Below are 20,202 nucleotides of genomic sequence, written 5' to 3' on the forward strand. Positions count from 1 at the left end.
AACCTATCTCTCTTTAGATCTGCGTTGTCCCATACTAGCAGCCATCTGAAACACAGCCAATGGGACTGTGTAATTGAGTCTGGGCTAGCACACAAGCAAAAAAAATACTGCGAGGTTATGTTTGGAGAGAATAGAAAAAAAATGTGATGTACTACTATTTAAATGACCATCTGCAACAAAAAAACAACAGAAGAAAAGAAGGGAAACAGAAAGGTACAAACCATTGTTGGGTCGGCATACAGACACACGGACAACACTGTGAGTTGCCACCATGTCGTGGAGCATGATGTATTGCTGGAATAAAAGAACAAAGAAGACAGACTTTAGACATCTTTTGGATTTGCATATTTACCCGAGTATACTATGTAGCCAGATGTGAGGTCAGATAAATGTCTCTGAATTTATTGAAAGTCTCAAGATTTGTGGAGCTCACCTTTTTAATGGTGTACAGAGAGGTAGCTATGGATATGATCGACATGAAAAGGATGGCCACAGCATAATAGTAATACTCATCGGCACTCCACAGGATCACACTGAAGAGCTGGAAGATGTAGAAAGGGTTTAGGACCTGCAGGAGGGAGACAGAGAGATTAGTGAGGTTATTCAAAGACAGAGATGTCTACTTGAGGATTTAATCAAGATGTTTCCTTGACAACGAGAGGGAAAAAGAAGATTAAAACAAGTTCCCATATGTCTGCATAAGTTCTCATTTACAAGATGTGCATATATTTATTTATGTAGCTTTAGATATGTTACACGCTGTACACAAGTTTAATGTGTAAGGGGATGAGATGTCCCCCTTTTGTTCATTGTGTTGCCTGCACGGGGCGGTAGTGTAGTATTTATCAACGTACCTATTACATACTGAAACTAAACTCGTCTTATAGAAATACAGCAAGTAGTTATCCAAAACAGTTTCCTTAAAAAGAATGCACAAAACTAGAAAGGTCTCTTTATCTACTAGCTGGGAAAATATTGGTTAGTGTGGTATTTAATTGTTTGAAGGAACTGAAATGCAGAGATAAATTCACAACATTGTAACTTTAATATCTGGGCACACAAAAGTCGACAAGGAGTCTTTAATTCAAGACAATTCAAACTTCGAGTCAAAGACGTGCTGCCTGTGTGAAGGCAAACCGGGCCTTACCTCTTTGATAAGCAGCTTGAAAACAGAAGGCACTTTCACTGCAATTTCATTCACTCCGAAGAACAGTCTCCTGACAAGAGGTGAAAGAGACATTAATGAGCTAAGTGTTGTAAACACCACCTTCTCATCAAAACATAACCACATACTCAAACACACATGCACGCATAAACATAGTAATATGTGAGCTCTATAATGTCTGACTACAGTTAGTTAGTGCCACCTATCCTTTAGACAGGTGAGCTGTACCTGTACTCCTGCTGGTTCCTGGTCAGGCCTGCACTGTGCTCCGAGTGGAGGGTGGAGCAGCTGACCTGCAAATCCTCCAGGCCGCTGCAGGGGTCAACGCAGGGGGGCAAAAGTCAAGATATTTAATTACACATAATGGTGCAAGCAATGCAAGTCTAATAATTACTGCAGTTGTAAAAGGTTAAGGATTTCAGATGTTAATGTCTTGGTCTTTACAAGTTAAAACATAATTACAGATGGAGTTATAATTAATCTGCTTTCAATTTAGCTTACTCTATGGGAGGAGTTTTCAGAAGCAGTGGAGCCTACAAACTGGAATAAAAGAATGCCCATAACATTTCTGTAAATATCCAAAGAATGCTTACGTTAAAACACCAAAATTCTGCACCTCGTCGCTCCAATAATACGTTGTGCTATGGAAGGTAAAGTAGCGGATCTAGCAAAGGGAAATACAAGAGGGAAAAGCAGGGAGAAGGGATACATGTTACTTTTACTGTATTGCTGTCCACATGCTAAAAGGCAATAAGTAAATGTGCATGAAAGAGAAGGGTAAGGCAGAATACAGTTTTATGTAACCTATTTTTGACAATTTGCAGCATCACTATGAATATAGAATGTGATTAAACATTATTAAACCGTTGTAATAATTTGATCAACTGTGGAAAAACAAACACTGATAGGTGCTTGGCAGCCAGTTTATGGTTTCTATCATCGGTGTGTCCAGCGTGTGTATACATACTGTATACTGTGGAGTTTGAGCCTACCTGTGTGGGCTGGTAGTCGCCATATCTTCTGATGAGCTCCTGGTCGGGGTTGCCATCGGAGGGGTGGGGGGTGTGTCCATTGGCCAGAGGGGGGGAGGAGAAGGGGCAGGAGGGAGAGGAAGGGGAGGTGGTCTGGGTCTCCAGACAGTGGAAGGGGTTCCTTCCCGGGGCCAGCATCACTCGTACCCTGGCCAGGAACCAGCGCCGGAACTCATCCTGGTCAAACAAATACAGACAAGGTTGTTGTAATGGACTTTTTATTACAAATTGACCTACATGTTCTGCTGAACTTACAGTAGGTCATTTCCATAAAGGCAGCATCACTAAAGAACATAAGGTAGCCAGACATAGCATCAATCCTTATTTATCCATCTTCAAATACTGATCTGCATTTGGTGAAGACACTATGTATGTCTCCTAAGTCAACATTTATTGTCAAATGGGTTAATACAATGGGGATTTAGCCAATGGCCCAATGATCAAAGTATTGCGATATTAATATATTTTATAGAAAAAGAGTTTGTCAGTGGCAACATTCTTCAATAGATCAGAATAGGTTTGGTACATATAATATATTAACAGGGAATACAAATGCAGACACATTCAAAGAGACCAACACAGCGAGATAGGAAAGACACAAATGACACACATGGGTGTTATGAACACATGGCAAATTATCTGTGTATGTCTGCTGGTGTGACTCAGTAGGATCAGCCAGGCTCTATTTACTCTGCTCAGACAACATATACTATAATTAATGTATACATTCACAGCTTTAACAGCTGAGGTTTAAATATTCTGCATAGACTCATGATACTGTTCTATTATTAAAATAACTGAAATAGATGTATAATAATAATAAATGAATAATACATTTTATTTGTAGGCCCCTTTCATGACACCGAATTACACAGTACAATTTGTAAAAAAAAAAGAAACCGCTAATAGGCAACAGAACATGATAAAAACAGAGACAGTCAAGTGGACACAAATGAAACATATAATAGGGAGCACTACAGTGAGTAAGCAGATTTGAACAGGTGGGTTTTTAATTGGGATTTGAATATGGTGATTGAAATGAAAGTGCAATTTGAAAAGGGACCACTTGTTTTCTATACAGCGTAGGCTCTTTTATACCAATACTCACAATTACAAGGACTGAAACAAAATCAAATTTCCAAGTATTTCATTAACTATTGCAGCTGTGCATTCTACCTACCGTGGAGCGCAGCAATACCACTTCAGCATCGCGGGCTGTGGTGCGGGTGCAGGTGGATTTGACGCACCACTCTGGCATCCAGTAGAGCAGCAAGAGGAGGAAGCCCCCTGTGAACAGCACCCCGAGGCCCACAAGGGCCAGCCGCCAACGACAAAGACGGTACCCCTGCAGCTCCTAAAGGGTGGAGGGAGAAAAGGGGGAGGAGTCTTATAAGCAAGAAAAACACTAATTCCAAAATGTTCACGAATATAAAATGATATGGAGAGCCGTACCAGCTCCTCCTCTTCCCCTTTGTTGAGGACCTTCAGGTCTTCTTTCTCCATGCTGCACAACAGTTTTTCCAAGCCCCTCCTTTAGTCACTGCAAATAAAACAGACAAATTGTCAGAATGGACAGTGTGGGAAAACAATATAGCTCCACAACCGCAAATCAAAACAGTGGCTCCACACAACAGGGTCAGACATCTTAGGCTGGTTCACAAGAGGCTTTCTAATGATAAGTGAGTTTTGTGTGGAAATGCTGGGTATTTCTCATTAACAAATGTATCACATTTTTGTGATATAGAGAAGCAGAGAAAAAACTCCAGATAATCATTTGCTTGTTTATATGTTATGCAATTAACTCTACATTTCTGTGGTTGCAAAATCATGCATACACTACAAATAACTTCATAGTTGAGGTTTAGGAGCTGAAAGGATTGAGGACCATCACTGTTTCCAAGCCAATTAACATCAATTCTGGAATGAAAATCTAGTATTAAATCCATAATTACAATAATTAATGTTCATGTGTCGTACAATAATCCGATAACGTTATCATCTTGACAAGCTTAGGCCCTAATCAAAATATGTATCAATACAGTGTACTTGTTTTCACCCAACTGTTGGATTGACATGCTGGTAATCAGTGGGTTCTGGAAACACCTGGGCCCGGTGTTCACAGCCTATAATATTCAGGAGGTGTTAAGTGGTAATGTGTCAGTTCCCTTCTATTTGATGTATTTTTAAAACATTCACTCTCCTTTCCCCATGCACACCCTACGCTATCTTTTGAATGGTTGTTGGAAGCACTTGTCCATATTAAGTAATCTACTATAGATACAGAGTTATGTTTAGTCAAATACCTACAGTAGATGGAATGCAGAAAAGAGTCTTGTGATAAGAGAGAATCTCCTGTAAATAGAAGAGTCAATTGTCCACACGCTGTAAATGTCTGTCCACAAGAGAGCCAAGTACATTGGCTAAAGGTCTGAAATACATCTTGTCCTACTGCAAAAGCCTTTGAGCAGTGAAAATAAGTCCGTAGGCATATCAGAAACCAGTGAATGCATCCAACCAATCTTTCTAAAAGCCTTAGGCATGAAGAAACTTTTCCAGTCTTTGCTTTTGCCTATATCTATGTGAATAACAAGCGTACATTTTTTTACCATAGACGGATGTTGTTTAAAAAGCACATAAAAAAAAAAAAGTCAAAATGGTTTTTTCCGAACTCCACCTATTTAACCCAAATTGAACCCTTTAACTGGGAAAGAGGTATAACTGTCTGAGGACACACATTGCAGGAAAGCTGGCAGAGGTCAATAGTTCATTTGAGCACATGGGAACTGCTCCAACTACAAGAATGCACAGCACTTCACAGACAGCTGCTAATTGTCAAAAACGTAAGTTCACTCCCAAAGATTGTTAACACACCCACACACAGAACAACTGAGTCATCAACCTATTAACTCCTCCCACTTGTTTCCAAGGAACAGGCAGACACCAAGGAGGGCACACTGTGACCTTAACAATTTATATTGTATGCTGCTTTTATATAGACTCAGAAGAGCATCTACGACAAAAATATGTTCAATCTCTCACCAGTTGTGTTACAGACAAACTGTCTCTTTGGCTAATAGCAGAACCAACTCTGCAGGCTGCTTTTTTCCATTGTGCTCTAGCATAGTATTATACAGGGAGATCCAGTGAAGCTGAATGTGTGTGGAGGCAAACTAAGAGCTTAATTAGACTACTGGCTTTGTGGTCAGGAGCTGCCAATCAATTAGGTCCACTGTGGATTACACTTGGGCTTCTGGGTGACATCTCATCCAGGGCTTAAAACTGCCAGCATCTCCTGGATCTGAATTTGAGCCGGTTGTAACTCATATAAACTGCAAACGCGACAAATTGCACATCAAACAAAGCAAAATGTAACAGTAACTAATATATATTTTTTATGATTTTAAGTTCTTTAAGTATTCTGTAAATATTGTAAAAATATTGGTATTGTGAGACGTTTTGGCCATGATAATTGTGTAGTATATTGAGACAGCCCTACATCCAAATTATTATATTATAATATATTCTACAAGTCTGTCTGCTTTAGTGCTCTGGCTTTACAGTACAACTGAACAAGAAATGCTGGCAGTAAGTACCATTTTCCCTAATACATGTTTAAGAAAGTATAGCTACATTCTCCATTGAAAAACAATGGCCATTCTCTGTGCTCTGTGTTCTTTGGTGTAAAGGCTAGTACACCAAATAAATAAAAAAGAATGATACAAAAACCATAGGGCCACCCTACTACAGCCCCCACTGATCCTGTATCACTGCCCCCCACACTCTGATTTTATCTACCAGCTGCACCCGGGTGGACTTTTTCCCTGGCATACAGCGGGATATTTTGCTTAGGACCAAGCCCTTCCTAGTATTTTACAATAGCAGCCCCCTGGCCGGCGCTATACAGAGGGTGCAGTGCAACGAGAACAATCCCTCCCCAAAACCTGCTATGACTGGAAATGCCGACACCAGTGCATCGTGCACACACTCTTTTACAAGATGGTTGTCCTGCCATGGTGAGTAACAGATAGCACTCAAAAAGGGTTTAAAAAGTACCAAGCTTGTGGTTACTGTCACCAAAAAGTGTTACATAGTCTGTTAAGTTGGAATCATTACATAGAAGACAGAGGGTAGTAACCTTAGAAATCATTCAGTGTCCAATAATGACAGGCTCCGAACAGACAGGAGGCCAGAGTTTAAACTTAATGGTAAAGGAGCCGGACATGTTAACCCTGTTTATGGCTTAGGTAGTAATATGTTACACTTTAACTCACGTTGGAGATAAAATTATACTTTCATTTAGGGGAATTTGTGCAAAAGTGTCAGGATAGGGTACTGTCGCACAACACGGCTATACAAATTGCAATTATAATGTACATCAGATAAAGAAAAAATAATAAATACAATTGTTAAAACAAATAAGACACATCTTTCTCTAGCCCTTACCAATCGTATATCCAAAAAGCCTTGAATGACCCCTCACATGCAATAGAACTGTCTCTTAATGGGCAAACCTAAGGGATGTAGCACAATGATTATATTTATACTGTTGCAATAAGCACATTTCCTCCAGTGAAATGATATCCTCTAATTATAGTGCAGTATTAAATTGTATTTATTATTCCGAAACCCGTGTGTGTCAACAGTGGATGTTTGTTTGCTGAAAGGGTTTTATGTTTTGAGGAGGTTTTCGGGTTTTTAATCTGTCTTTAAAATGTACTCATGGGGAGTAAAAGATGTTGTTTGCTATTAGATGGTGCCAAAGTCCCTTCTCAAAGTTTTATAGCATTTTTGCAGTGCTATCAGCTCCAGGAGAGTCTCAGCCTTTATGTCTGGTGTCTGTTTGAAGGTTCTGTGATGATGTGTCTACAAATAATAGCAGATCACTACAACAGCTATAAATAACAATACTAGCCCGGTAAGAGCCCAAAACAAGAGTTTAAGGAATATTTGGATCAAGTTAATGGGTGTACGACTGAGTCGCATCAAACATGTTGCACGTGTTCCTTTCAACAATGTGTCTAATTTAGACACTAAGGATCGTTTACTCTTCAAGGCTTTAACTCCAAGCGTAATAAAAACAGGTTTGCAGTTGGTCCCTACCTAGAAAGCCAGGGACACGATGCCCCAGGCGGTTCTCCTTCCCGCAGTTAGCTTGCTCTCTCAACACAGCAACCTGGAACCCTGTGGGGGAAAAAAAACACAATTGTACATTACAAACACAGCTTTCCAAAACTTCAGGTCTTTATTCTAAATTAACTGTGATACGCTGGGAAGAGAGGCATTCCCAAAACAGTAACGTATCATCCAGAGGGGAAAAACAATGATGGTTAATGTGTATTGAGCATCTGCAGAACAATTACCAGGTAATGTAATGCACATTCCAAGGTGCTCTCTGGTTTACTGTTTTGAAGAGCATTTCATGTATGCAATTGACAAACAACTGAACATCATTTGGTTGTACCTAAAGGTAGCAACAAGATTTTGTAATTTAAAAAAATGGAGAAAAAAAAGGTTCTTGTCATCCAGAATATTATTATAGCAAACAACTATTCGCTATGTTTAGAATGGAGAAAGTGATCCTCAGCAGAGAATGAAGTCAAACTCGCAGTTTGTGAAACAATCTGAGCTTCTCTGTGTCTTGTTTTGATAGACAAGCTTGGCTGTACATGCATCATGTAAGGGCATGCGAGTCCCTGTGTGTTTCCCACTGGCTAGCTAATTGCTGCTCTTCTTCGCGGGCTCCGACAGCAGATAAAGCTGATAACGTGTCCCGACCTATGTGGCTTTGTTGCAGAAATGTAACTGCCACTATCCGGTTCTCCCTACGCTAATGGCTTTTTCAGGACTTTTGCCGACCTTTGCACTGTTAGCTCAGTTAGCACTGAAAATTGCTATATACTGGATTAGCCTTTGCTAAACTGAATCATAGATATGCTTTGCATTTTATATTGAGCCCTTCAAATAGAAATGGGAAAACAGTCTGGAATTAAATCTGAAAACTATCAGCATCATTAAATAACCTACAGGGAAGTTCAGGTACCAACACCAAGTCTATGTATACAAATGCAGATTTTTAGACATAATATTATCCTACTCGCATAAAAAGGGTCAAATTTATATTTATAACTCCTTGTACAGTATCCAACGTCTCCTGAAGACTGTGTTGATGATAATCCTGTTCCGCTCAGGACCAGTTTTTTTTATGTTTTATTGCCAGTAATTACTTGCGCTTAATAATTAGCAATGCCTTAAACAAATAATCACGGCATCATACCGAAATAGCTGCAGTATATGGAAGAAGTGTCAGGTGATTCCTCCTGACTCAAATACACTCACAACGCTTGTTGTTTCTGTCCTTTTCCAATGCCAATGCCATAATATGATACATAAGGATGACAGGAGAAACCACTGTATTTACTGGAATATAGAGGACCCTCACAGGGCCTCTAAGAGTCAGCATGACTTCACAGATATTTATAGAGTTCTCCAGCCCTTCCTAAAGCCACATTGTTGTCTCTCATTTGATTAGTCTGCTATTGTATTAATAAGCAAAGCTGGCTTTGGAGAGAAGAAACATGACGCAGCTGTTGTTCTTTTTCAAACTACAAGATTAAACATGACGATCATCAGAGTTCCTGAAAAGGAATTGTAAGTTGTCAGATATAATATCCGCCGAGTACATGTTTATCAAACAACAACGGAGAGTTAGAAACATGAACAGCTATGAGTTTAAGAGCAGATGTGATTCTATTATTAAGCACAGCTTTTATACAGGCCAATCACACATGTATTATGATATGACTACCTGTTGACACAATTAATGATTAATTGAGTTGACTGTACTATGAACTGCTTTACTCCAAATCATCAACTGCTTTCAACCAACCGTCATAAATTCATTTGAATTTGCAAATGCACCGTTGCCATTCAACAGCAGTGAGATTAGGGAAACAATTAACATTTGTTCTTTATTTTTTCTAAATAATTACATTCTGAATGATTACATTAGCACCAAACCTCCAGGTGAAGGACGGCTGATATAAAAGAGTCACATTATGATATTACTGATAGTTTAACTTAGTCAAAAGAGTCATGTATTAAGGCTCAACAGTAGCATAAGCAGACAGTCATGCTTCAAGTCCAATGCATGTATGAGGGATGTTAAACAAAGTGTCTCAATCTTGTTTTGCTAAAAATAATATCTGTACACATTTCACATGTGATCCTGAGCCTCTTGTAGCACTAGACACTTAACATGTATGAGGTAAAAGTGTACAAATAAATATCTTCAGTACAGCTGAGAGTAGACATATTATCCTTTCCCTTTCTGTCCTCTTATTCAACACACCGACACAGAGGAAAAAGTGAACAATGAGCCATGACCTAATGACATAAGTCTATAATTCATGGAAGCATTTGAAGGAAAACGCGTTTTGTTTCCATCATGCTCTGAACTCAATGTGCTTTCTTTATCACTTCCCCTCCTACTCTCGGAGTATTATAGCCAAGCTTTGTTTCCCGTCAAAGGCCAATCAAGCTGTTTATCACTGTGACCACTGGCCTTACTAAGAATCTATGAGTATCTGCCCTTCCTCTGGGGTCGGGACAGCCAGGTATAAAAGCCCACCATAACTGATAACATCATCAATTTAACAATTACATCTTAAAAAATTGCATAAAAAGAAAACGAGCATCAAAGGTATTCATAAAAGAGCTCATATAGCAAGGCAACAACAACTACAACTGAAATAATAGGCAGGGTGAAAAAACCAACAGAAGGACAGAATGAAATGGTTTCTTGCTTCTAAAACTTTAAATTCAGTTCAAGCTTAAAGAGGAATTAATCAACTGGGAAAACTCACCTATAGATTGAGGAAACATCCACACCTCTTACAAATAATCCAGAGCACTATCCTCAAAATGCATTGTAGTCAGGTATGTTTTGAGATGACATACACACACTCACAACCAAGTGAGAAGAATGGCTGATCCTACAGGCTATACGACCGATGCAGAGGACATGGGAGTTAACAGGGATGAGATCAGGGAGCTGAAGAGGATGGGAAAACCGATCTAGGAGTCTGTATGTGAGCTCCACTCCAGTGAGAGAAATCGAGAGAAAGAGCTGGGAAAACAGCAATAATCCTACAGATCAAAAGTTTTAAGTCAGACCACATGCTCTTGGATTAAAGGGGCATTGGTTACAGTCTATGAAAAACAGCTGATACCAATTTGAGAAAGATTAAAACACCCTGGGTGAGAAATATTATTTCTACATGGAGGTAATAGGTTGAATTATTTTCCTTATTATCAAACGAAGTTGCTAATGTCAGGTCTTCAGCAAAAACTAGGTGAAAGTTCAGATTAAGTTTATAACAATCATACATACTTAAATAGACAATTATTTATAAATATAATTCCAACTATTTCTCACTGCCTTAATAAAACAATTTAATATACCATCTACCCCACAGAAACAGTAAGACAGATCACCTTTGTGTTGCTATTGCCTGGCAAATGGCAGGGAACTGTGATATCATGATGTAACCAATCGGCAATTTCTTCAAAGATATTTTAAAAGCAAAGTTAGCTTATGAATTATTGTTTTTTTTAAAGAAGAAGCAGTAGCTGGTCATCATCCGATTAAAGTTTTGTAACCATGAAATTAACCGCTCTGTGACTCAGGGCAAGAAGTTTGTTGCTGCGTCACTGTTGTAATGCCGGATGGATTAGTGGTGTCGATTGCATCCATGTTGTTGTCATCTCTTTTCTGATCTCATCATCATGAGAAGCATTTTGGAGAGAGAACTATTGAGAGATGTGTCCTGAGCTTGTGTGCTGAGCTTTCTGTCACACATTCTTAAAGCAGCTTCTAATATGTTTGAGTTAGGACTAATGGCGCATTTCCACTGCAGCGGGTAGCCCCGTTTAAGCGTCCTTAAAATCGTCTTCAAGCGGCCAGGCCAGTTTTTGATGGCCTTTCCATATAGCGTAGCACCGGCTAGCGGGTACTTTTTCCCTCTTTTTCCGGCCCCATAAAATTGTGGTTCTATCAGGCCAGGGCCACGGCTGAACTAGTGACGTCAACACTCTCGACTGCTGATTGGTCAGAGAGAATCGTCACAAGATCACGCGCGAGATCATCCCTAGCGTTGCATATATATCTAGAAGCATTTTTGTAAACGGAGGAGCTACAAAAATGGCAACGTCAAAGAAAAGCACACCGTGGTCGACCGAGGAGGTGACGACGTTCCTATATCTCATTGGCCAAAAAAAAGCAGATCGCCCCGCCTACACTGCGTTGCTACCCCAGGTCCTAAACTGTAATGGAAATGCGACACGGCCTCGGACAGCCAGCGAGGCAGCCCGAGGCCTGAGCGAGGACGCTTAGGGACGCTTAAAAGGGGCGACCCCGCTGCAGTGGAAATGTGCCATAACACTGCGGACAAAAAACTGAAAAACTACCAACGATGGTCCTCTACACATTAGGTCAACAAACAGCACCTGACAACCAGGAGCAAGTCGTTCAGTTAGTTAAGACTTTCTTGTCTGCATCCCTGGAGTGGAGTGCACCAGCTGGGCGTAAGCTGGGCGTAACTCTACGTCCGACGTAGAACCGAAGGTTAAGACCAAACTAAAGTTATGACGAGCGCACCACTTAGACTTAAGCCCTATATGTGTTGCACCCGGGTGTAACTTTTACACCTAGTATGGAGTAGGCGTAAATCGGAAAGAGAGACTAGTATCCATAGTAACGTAAAACAGGCAAGAAAGAAAATAACTATGGCAGTGCGTCTTGTTCACATGTTGTAACAACGAAAGGGCATTAAGACGAGAGAGTCGTCCGTGATCGAACAAACCCACTGGACATCTATTCAGTGAGCTGATAGAGAGGTTTCGTTTCGGCAGACAAGCCCTTTTTGATTTAATCGAGGAGATCTCCCCTCAACCACAGAACGGATCAGACAGAAATGGTGCGCTCTCCCCAACCTTGCAGGTGCTGATTGCGCTCAGATTTTACTTTAATACTGTGGGAGACATGATTAATGTTCATCGCACAACTGCATGTCGGGCTATTAGACACGTTTCCTTGGCTCTCCAGCGCCGCCTTAGGAATTATATTTACTTAGAAACACAAGAAGAAGCAGCAAAAATGGTCTTCTTCAGTGATTCTTTGCTGATTCTTAAGAATTATACATTTGAGTCTTAATTTCTCCTTCTCCAGCTCAATTTTGTCATGTTCCGCTGCAGTTTTGCGGTCTCCACCTCCACACGAACGATCTCTTTCTCCACCAGTTCAAGCTGTAGCTCTGTAAAATCCCTCTTTTTTTTTTCGGGGTGTGGGCGTCATTTTTCTCTTCTTTTGGTTTCTGTTATCCATGACTTCGTTATCCAAATCTTAGTTTGCTCTGAATGGAGGAATTCGAGTGTTAAATTATGTAGACGTGTGTTGCTTGGCAACAATTACTTTTTCGCGTGTATTCACGTGGACGCGCATCTTAAGACCAGGCGCAGCTACGAGCTAGACTAGTCAGGCTTGGTGCACTTGATGTAAATTCGAATCACTAAGTCGGACGTAGCTAAGCCCGACGTTAGAGTTAAGACCTACTTTTTTACGTCCAGCTGGTGCACTCCACTCCTGAAGACTAGAAGCAGATTTGTAAGGGATTAAAAGCTTTAATTTGAAGGACCAGGCTATGCAAATAATTTGAAGTGCACAGTAAAATCTTTAATTCAATTTAAAAAGGACTACCTGAATTGCTGGACAGTGCTGATCAACAATATGATTAAAATCAGCAAGGCAATTTCCACCAGTGATTTGCTCAGTCCATCTGCAATGCCCGATTGATTCACCTAATTGCAGAATTATATTCTCAAATTTGGGTTACGGTATTAAATTTCACAGTTTCTATTTTCAATTCAAGTGTTTTATCTCACTTCCACTGATGGAGGCCGCTGGTTTGTCCTGCTCTTTTGGGAGGCAATGCGCTAGACCGGCACTAGAAAGATATGTTTCTCTATCACGCTGCTGTGGGAATCCCAAACAAAACAGTGCTATGCTGCTGACAGGACTTTTACCATGTCAGGATATTTCTCACTTCCACTCTGAACAAACACTGGCAGGCCTTCCATCCCAAGCTGCTTTCTTAAAGCTCACATGTGAAAAGTCTTGAGGCGCATTGACTCAAAGGCCAGTGGAATATTGGCGCCTCACTGCATCTTTGAACAAGACCTCAAGTTCTCTCACAGATAGAAAGAAAGTTCAAAGGTGAAAAGGGCAAGTTCAATTTCTTGATTATAGGAATCCAGACATAAACAATATGTGAAACGGATCCAGTAGCTAAACAAAGTCATCATGTCAACTAGTCCTAAAACAAAACCAAAGCATTAATACAGAGAGTATGTCTAAGCTCCAATTTGGCCAAATATTTAAGTAGACTTTATTCTGGCAGAAGACAGTGCCACTTAAACTAAATAGTAGGACTACAGTGATTAGTTTATTCATTGTAAGACTACATTGGAATTCAGTAGATGCTTTACAAAGAATGGGAAATCAGAGGACTCTTTACTCACCAGTTAGGCTTTTCTCTGAATGCTGCACATACAGGCTAGAGTGTGTCAATAATGCTGCCAATTAGAATTATCACCTTGCAAGTTTCGACCAATCAGTTTACAAGTTTCAGTTTAAGTCATCCCGCGTCATTATATCCAATCAAACATTTGATTCTCTTGAGTAATGACAATAAATGCATTTTATGGTCTGATCTTTCATCTCTCAACCAAATTCTAATCAGTTAATCCAAGTTGACTTTTGTGCCAAATGTAAGGAAATGTTCCCAAAGCTTTCCTGAAATAATGCCTGTCTATCCTTGACTCCAAGTGGAAGTTTGTGCCGCATGTCACCTGTGACATATTAAGTGTTTAGTGAAAGGTTGCACTGGGGTATTTGTGTGAAGATTCTTTATTTGGACTTAAATGTCACATTTTGATTATAGCCACACACACACTAATCATTTAATTGCATTGTCTCTGTTAATGTATAAACAGAACAGACAATGAATACAACAGAAAACTGCACTGTGCAGTTGGTACACAAATGAAGCCGACAGGACCTCTGATAGGACATATTTATATTGATTGTCTTACAAAAAGGTTCGATGAAAAAACTAGGAACTAAATAAGATGGCTAGAGTCACAAAAAATGTATCCTTAGGTGCTTTTATTGACAGCCAACATGCTGAAAAAACACAAAGTAACAAGGATTTTACAGGAAGAAAACAAAAACCTCATATATACATACAGGTCGAGGACATATAACTGGTACCTCTCTGCTCTACAGCCACAGTCAGACTCCTCCAAAACACTTGTGGCCAGGGTTTTATACATGTTAAGCGCCTCCCCATAGGACAATCCACTATTTATACCCCTAACCAATGTCATTCTAATCTACAAACACATTCACAATGCAAGACAAATTACCCAAACACAACAAATCAAAATAGGTCAACATATTATATCTTTCTGACCAGACAAGCCCCAAACAATAACATTTTTACACTTGCAAGAAAAGTGCCACCCGTGCCCATGCACTACATGGTATGCTCCAATTGAGCACAGGTGTTCCCACTGATTGAGCCTCTACTTAAGGCTGCTTCTTTCTGTTGCCCTTGTTGGCCTTCACAACCTTGAAGGAGAGGGTAAGCAGGTTACTTGTTTATTGGAAAGACTTCCAATAAATCTTTTTTGAACAAACAATGACTTATGTTTTATTTTATCAATGTCCAGGTAAGTTATTAATGTGTTTCCCTCAGTGTGCCTTTTACCATGAGCCTATGCCAACTGTGATGAAGGCTTCTTCTTCACAGATTGTTGTTGGTGATGACAAGAAAAATCCCTTTCTGGCACCTTGTTAACTGAAATGGGTTTGGTATCGCAGGTGTGCGGGCACAAATTGATGAATGGCAATCAGTTTGAATTACTGATATACACATGGACAGCATGCAGCCACTTCAAGACTGATTTTAAATCAAAGGGAAAAATGAAACTAAATTAACAACAGTAATATTACACAAGACTTGACAAAACAAGATAACCCGTTCCCTTTGCTTAACACACTTAAATCATCCCAATGGTTGCCTGAAGTTACACAAAACTCAATGGAAATCATAGTTGCAAGTTAAGTTGTAAGATTTATTTGTTTAATAAATAAGCCTGCCTCTAAGATAAATGAATGCTGATTAATCAATGATCTTGTTAAATATGTGAACCATCCCTGTTAGAATACAAAAAAGGCACTGGATGTTCATTGAAAGTAAGGCCAATGACAACCAAATGGAAAAGCAAAAAGGAAAACGGCACAGCTATAAGACCATCAAAATGCAATGTTTTGAAAGAGTCCACCAAGAGGCCTAACGCACCTCTGAATGAGCTACTGTAAAGGACCAGAGATATGTTCTTGCGACCATGGTGCTTCACCAGTCACAGCTCTCTAGATGTTCAGAGAGAAAGTCACAGTTGAATATAACTCACATGATATTGGCTACCATTGGAAGGCTTGTGGGATATTCAAAAATAAAATGTTGTGGGAAAGTCACAGTCCAGACCTCAAATCAATTTGATAATTTGTGGCAAGACATTACATTACAGTTCACTCTTGGTTCCCATGCAATTTGGCATTAAAGTTGTATTAGGCCAGAAGTGCAAATCTAAGACTTGTTTACAAGCCAAAAGTTGACCATTTCACAATGTGTAAACATACAGTAATGCACATTTTCTGCCTAACAAATTGTTTGTTCAAAATGTAAAAATGTTCTACCCTCATAATCTTTTCTATCCTAAATTAACTTCCAGAAAACATCTCCCTCGAATTATTGGTATTAAGTTAATGTAGCAGCAGGAAGAGGAAATATATAAAGCTTTATTCCAGCAATTTTCTAGCTAGAACAACTTTCTCATACAGTTTTGATGCTGCAGTGGGATTTCTTCTTGTTGACCCTTTGCTGGCTAGCTTTGACTTATGTATGCATTCAGGCAGCTAGTCTATATAATGCAGCACCTAATAAACAGTGAAAGCTGTCCCCTCATGACAAAAGGATGTCTGCACACTGTAATGTTTCACAAATAAAGTGTGTTCCTCTCCTTTTCAATTTTAGGGTAAAGTTTTAACCTACAAGATCACCCTGAGGCAAGCGTGAAAGAGACAAACAGGCATTTATTGAAGAAGGCGTGATCAGCATTTACATAGTTTGCTTAGGTTTCATACAGTTTTATTTACATTTTGGAGTGACCAGTATCAATACTTTCACTGTTGGAAATACTCTTTTTTCATTTAAGAATGTCACGGGAAGGATCAGATTCATGCTTTTGAATTTTATTAACTCTCCAAAGAGATGATCATGTCAAGTGTTAATGTTCAAGGTAAAACAATTAAACAAGGACATAGTTCTTACAATAAGTGTTTGTTTATATGACCAATTACATGTTCTCATTACTTGAATTCCTGGCAACTGTTAAATAGGTACATAAGATGGCTTGCTTGTGTATTGTACATAATTGACTCTTCTATCATTACATACTTTATTTTATTATAACTGCTTCCAAAGAAGCCTGTCGTTGAAGACACTGACACATCACAGCTGTTTCCCTTCAGCAATTACTCACCATATCATTCTCCATCTAACATTCCCTATGTTAACATGTGTCCTCCTCTTTTTTCCTATCTATACGTAATTTCAGGGTCTATGTTAAAGAAAAGAAAAGAAGAATTTACTGCCTACACTAAATGAAAAGTAAGACCAGTAACTGTTAGCAACCACCCCCAACGGAAGAAAACTCAGTCTTAAGCCAATTAGGACCAAATAAATACTCTTACAATCACACCTGTGTCCTGTGTTACTGTCACTTATCTACATTGTAAGAACATACGTGTTTTATCTTTCACTATCTCATGTTTCCGACAGACCTGATAACATTCACTAGTGATCACTGGTGACAACCAACCATGGCTTCAAGACATCGTTGGCTAGCTGGCTAACGTTAGCCGATATCCATTGTTAGCCCGCTACGTAATACTACCTCTAATAACAACCTTCACGTGTCTTTCACTGCTCATCCTTCTTTCGGTTTCAGAAACTATTTGAGAGAAATAGAGTTTCTATATTAAGCCAGGCCAGTTTTCCCGTAAACGCATCAGCTAACGTTAGCTTTTTTCCCCAACTGCAGCTAGCCACATGGGTGATGATGACAGCGATGAAGGCAAACATAATCTAACACACTCACCCAGAACCACCGGGACACTCTGAAGATCACCTCCGAGTCATGGTGAGAAGAGAGGAGCTGTTATCTGAAGGAAAACGTCGTTGAAGAGAAAGGGGGACTAGGTTTAGTAGGAAAATGTTGTCGCAACAGCCGGGTTGCAGAGTGGAGGGCTTCTGTATTGACAGCTCAGTGGGACAGACTGAGTACTACAGCCGTGGTGAACTGGCCTGAACTGGCTGTCTGACGGCAGGAAGTGACTTCACTGGGGGGGAGCAAGGTGGAGAGCGAGACCACCCCCATGTAGTAAATGTCATTTCAGCAATAAAAGGGAAGCGTATTGTCTTGAGAAAATATGAATTCACGAAACATACGGTTGCGTTGTTGTGTTGATTGTGACATCATAGCATGTGTTAAAGTCTGTGTTTGTAGCTAGCACATGGCGTTGTCATGGCTTACACAGAGTGGAGCCGTGTCTTGATAGACCGTACAACAGCATTTTTTTTTCAGTTATTCTGGGTAATTTAAAGGATATCTAACCCAAATACAAGTTTATAATGCTTTTTGATTATGCTAAAGTTATTTTTGAGGTGAACAAGTGTGGCGAAAAAATCAGTTTGAAAAAAGTTGTAGTTTTGTACAATAAGTAATGCTACTTTATTATTGTAGGCTATACATTTATAAAACTATAATATTATTGTAAAACAATACATATTTGAAGAATACTATGCTAGACAAAAAGTGAATGTTAAATATAATGTATTTTAAATTATATGTATTGCAACTTTCCACTGATTGGGGTCAGTTGCAACATCTGACTTTCTTCCATTCAAATGCATATTGTGAACAATTTGTCTTGTATATTCATCTTGGCCACATAATAGTGGCTTATTTTTGCAATTTTTGATTTTAGCCACACAGTTGAATACTTTTTTTTATTTTTAAAAGGATATTGGAACATTAATATGTCAAAAATAGTCCCCCTTCTTATGCAACTCATAATCTTTATTCAGGTATTCAGTAAAAACGAGGTATTTGTTATTCAGCTTTCTGTTTATGATTTATTGCTCACACATTCTCTGCAACCATTCAGTATGTTGTCTCACTCCTGAACATTTCCCCTCTCCCTGCTCCCCCTGTGTGAGGTGAACAAAATGTCCTGCGGGCTCAAATCAGCCAATGTCTTCCATGTCCTCTTCAGTGAGGCGATCTCTGACGCATGGGCCAAGAAAAACAGAAAGGGCTGTTTCCCACTGCAGCTTCAGATGTGCTAATCCGTCCTCTTCATCACTTCTGCAAACATAATTCCACCTTTTTACGTGGGACACGCGGTTTGTTTTCCTTTGGCCTAGTCTCAGAAGGGATAGAGATGAGGCCCAGAGATGGAGCAATGCTAGCTCAGCACTCATCATGACATCAGACGGCTTAGTACAAACATGTCATTTTTAGTTTATTGAATCTGTTGGATATACAGATAAGACATTTTTTAAGGTCCATTTACATGCAGGTTAATAGCTTAAGTTTTTAACCAAAAAGATTAAACTTTTACAAAGATATTGACCCCAGTGAAGTTGAGGAAACATATTTTGCAATCTGAGTTCCAGTTAAACAGCCACTATGTGAGTAATCATTTATCTTATTCTGCATTTCAGATGTCAGGCTTCTTAACTAAGCTGCACACATGGGATACATTCCTATCCATTAGCAACACTACATTAGCCCAGCGCCATATAGCCTATGCAGCAGGAAGCACCCAAGGCATTTCTATGTGGGTTGATTAATCACATCCCAAATTCATTAAAACTAAAATAAATATGTACTAAGCACTGACTGAATTTAGGAGGTCAAATGTCCACTGGCAGTAAGGGTGTGGTTAACATCACATTATTAATAGGGATTTCCTGACATGATGGTATATAAAACCAGACGTGAAATAATTATACAAATGTTCAAAGCTCTTTTTTACCATGTTACATGAGAACTGATCTGCAGAAACTAATGCACAAAAAAAGCCCTTTAGCTTAAAATGTAACCTAATCATTTACAACAACAGATGCAACAATATGAGATTTTATCATCTTGACATGGATAACCCATATATAACCATAAGTAAACAATATTATTGAATTATCTCCCAGCCCGACCTATCATGTCATGTTTACACACCGAACAAGGTGTTGAATGACATTCATTTCTACAGCTGATATCAGCAATTGCTGTTCAACTTCATTAGTTGTTTCCCAGTAATTTGTCTCAGACAGGCATATCACTTAGGGAAATGTAACAGGGAGGAGTAAAATGAGCTCCATAACTTTGCTCTAATCTGTGTATTGTTCCATTATCAGTTTTAGGAAGTCCCTTCAGTTAAAAATGGCCTGGTCTGTTGCTCCAACACCGTGGTCTAAAGACCGGGAGCAGGCAGATGGAGCTCTGAGGGATGATGGAGAGGACGGGGGAGTCATGGCCGTCTAGTCTGGTGCCTATCTGCTCTGAGGGGCCTTTTCCCAGTCCAGCCCTGATAACCTGGGGCGACTAGCAAAATACAGGATATGACCCCATAACCCTGCAAGGCAGCAGGGTCGCAATATTGTTTTATTAGGGAAAGACTTCTCTCAGTTCTCAGAAGGCTTTGTGAATAAGACAGAGCTTTGACTTAGTTAAGCCACAAGCTTTAGTTAAAGGTACATTTATATTTAAGAGACAAACTGCACAATACAAAATCTGCAATTTTAATCGTCATTTGATCAACAC

At 39.5% G+C, this 20,202-nt stretch overlaps 1 protein-coding gene across 2 annotated transcripts in view; it reads right to left on the reverse strand.

The window, feature by feature from the left end:
* Window positions 1-17,615, reverse strand: part of atp13a3 (ATPase 13A3) — a 34,480-nt gene extending 16,865 nt beyond the window's left edge. For both annotated transcript variants that reach the window (XM_079648472.1, XM_079648471.1), the window contains exons 1-10: window positions 17,476-17,615; window positions 7,297-7,377; window positions 3,649-3,736; window positions 3,377-3,550; window positions 2,158-2,373; window positions 1,759-1,829; window positions 1,394-1,477; window positions 1,148-1,217; window positions 434-568; window positions 222-294 (exon numbers count right to left, since the gene is read on the reverse strand). In XM_079648472.1, coding sequence (XP_079504598.1) covers window positions 222-294; window positions 434-568; window positions 1,148-1,217; window positions 1,394-1,477; window positions 1,759-1,829; window positions 2,158-2,373; window positions 3,377-3,550; window positions 3,649-3,699 — 874 coding nt within the window. In that variant the 5' untranslated portion in view covers window positions 3,700-3,736; window positions 7,297-7,377; window positions 17,476-17,615. The remainder of the gene's footprint in view (window positions 1-221; window positions 295-433; window positions 569-1,147; window positions 1,218-1,393; window positions 1,478-1,758; window positions 1,830-2,157; window positions 2,374-3,376; window positions 3,551-3,648; window positions 3,737-7,296; window positions 7,378-17,475) is intronic.
* Window positions 17,616-20,202: the final 2,587 nt, after the last annotated feature.

This window comes from Notothenia rossii, assembly GCF_949606895.1.
Source record: "Notothenia rossii genome assembly, chromosome: 1".
Classification (NCBI taxonomy): Eukaryota; Metazoa; Chordata; class Actinopteri; order Perciformes; family Nototheniidae; genus Notothenia; species Notothenia rossii.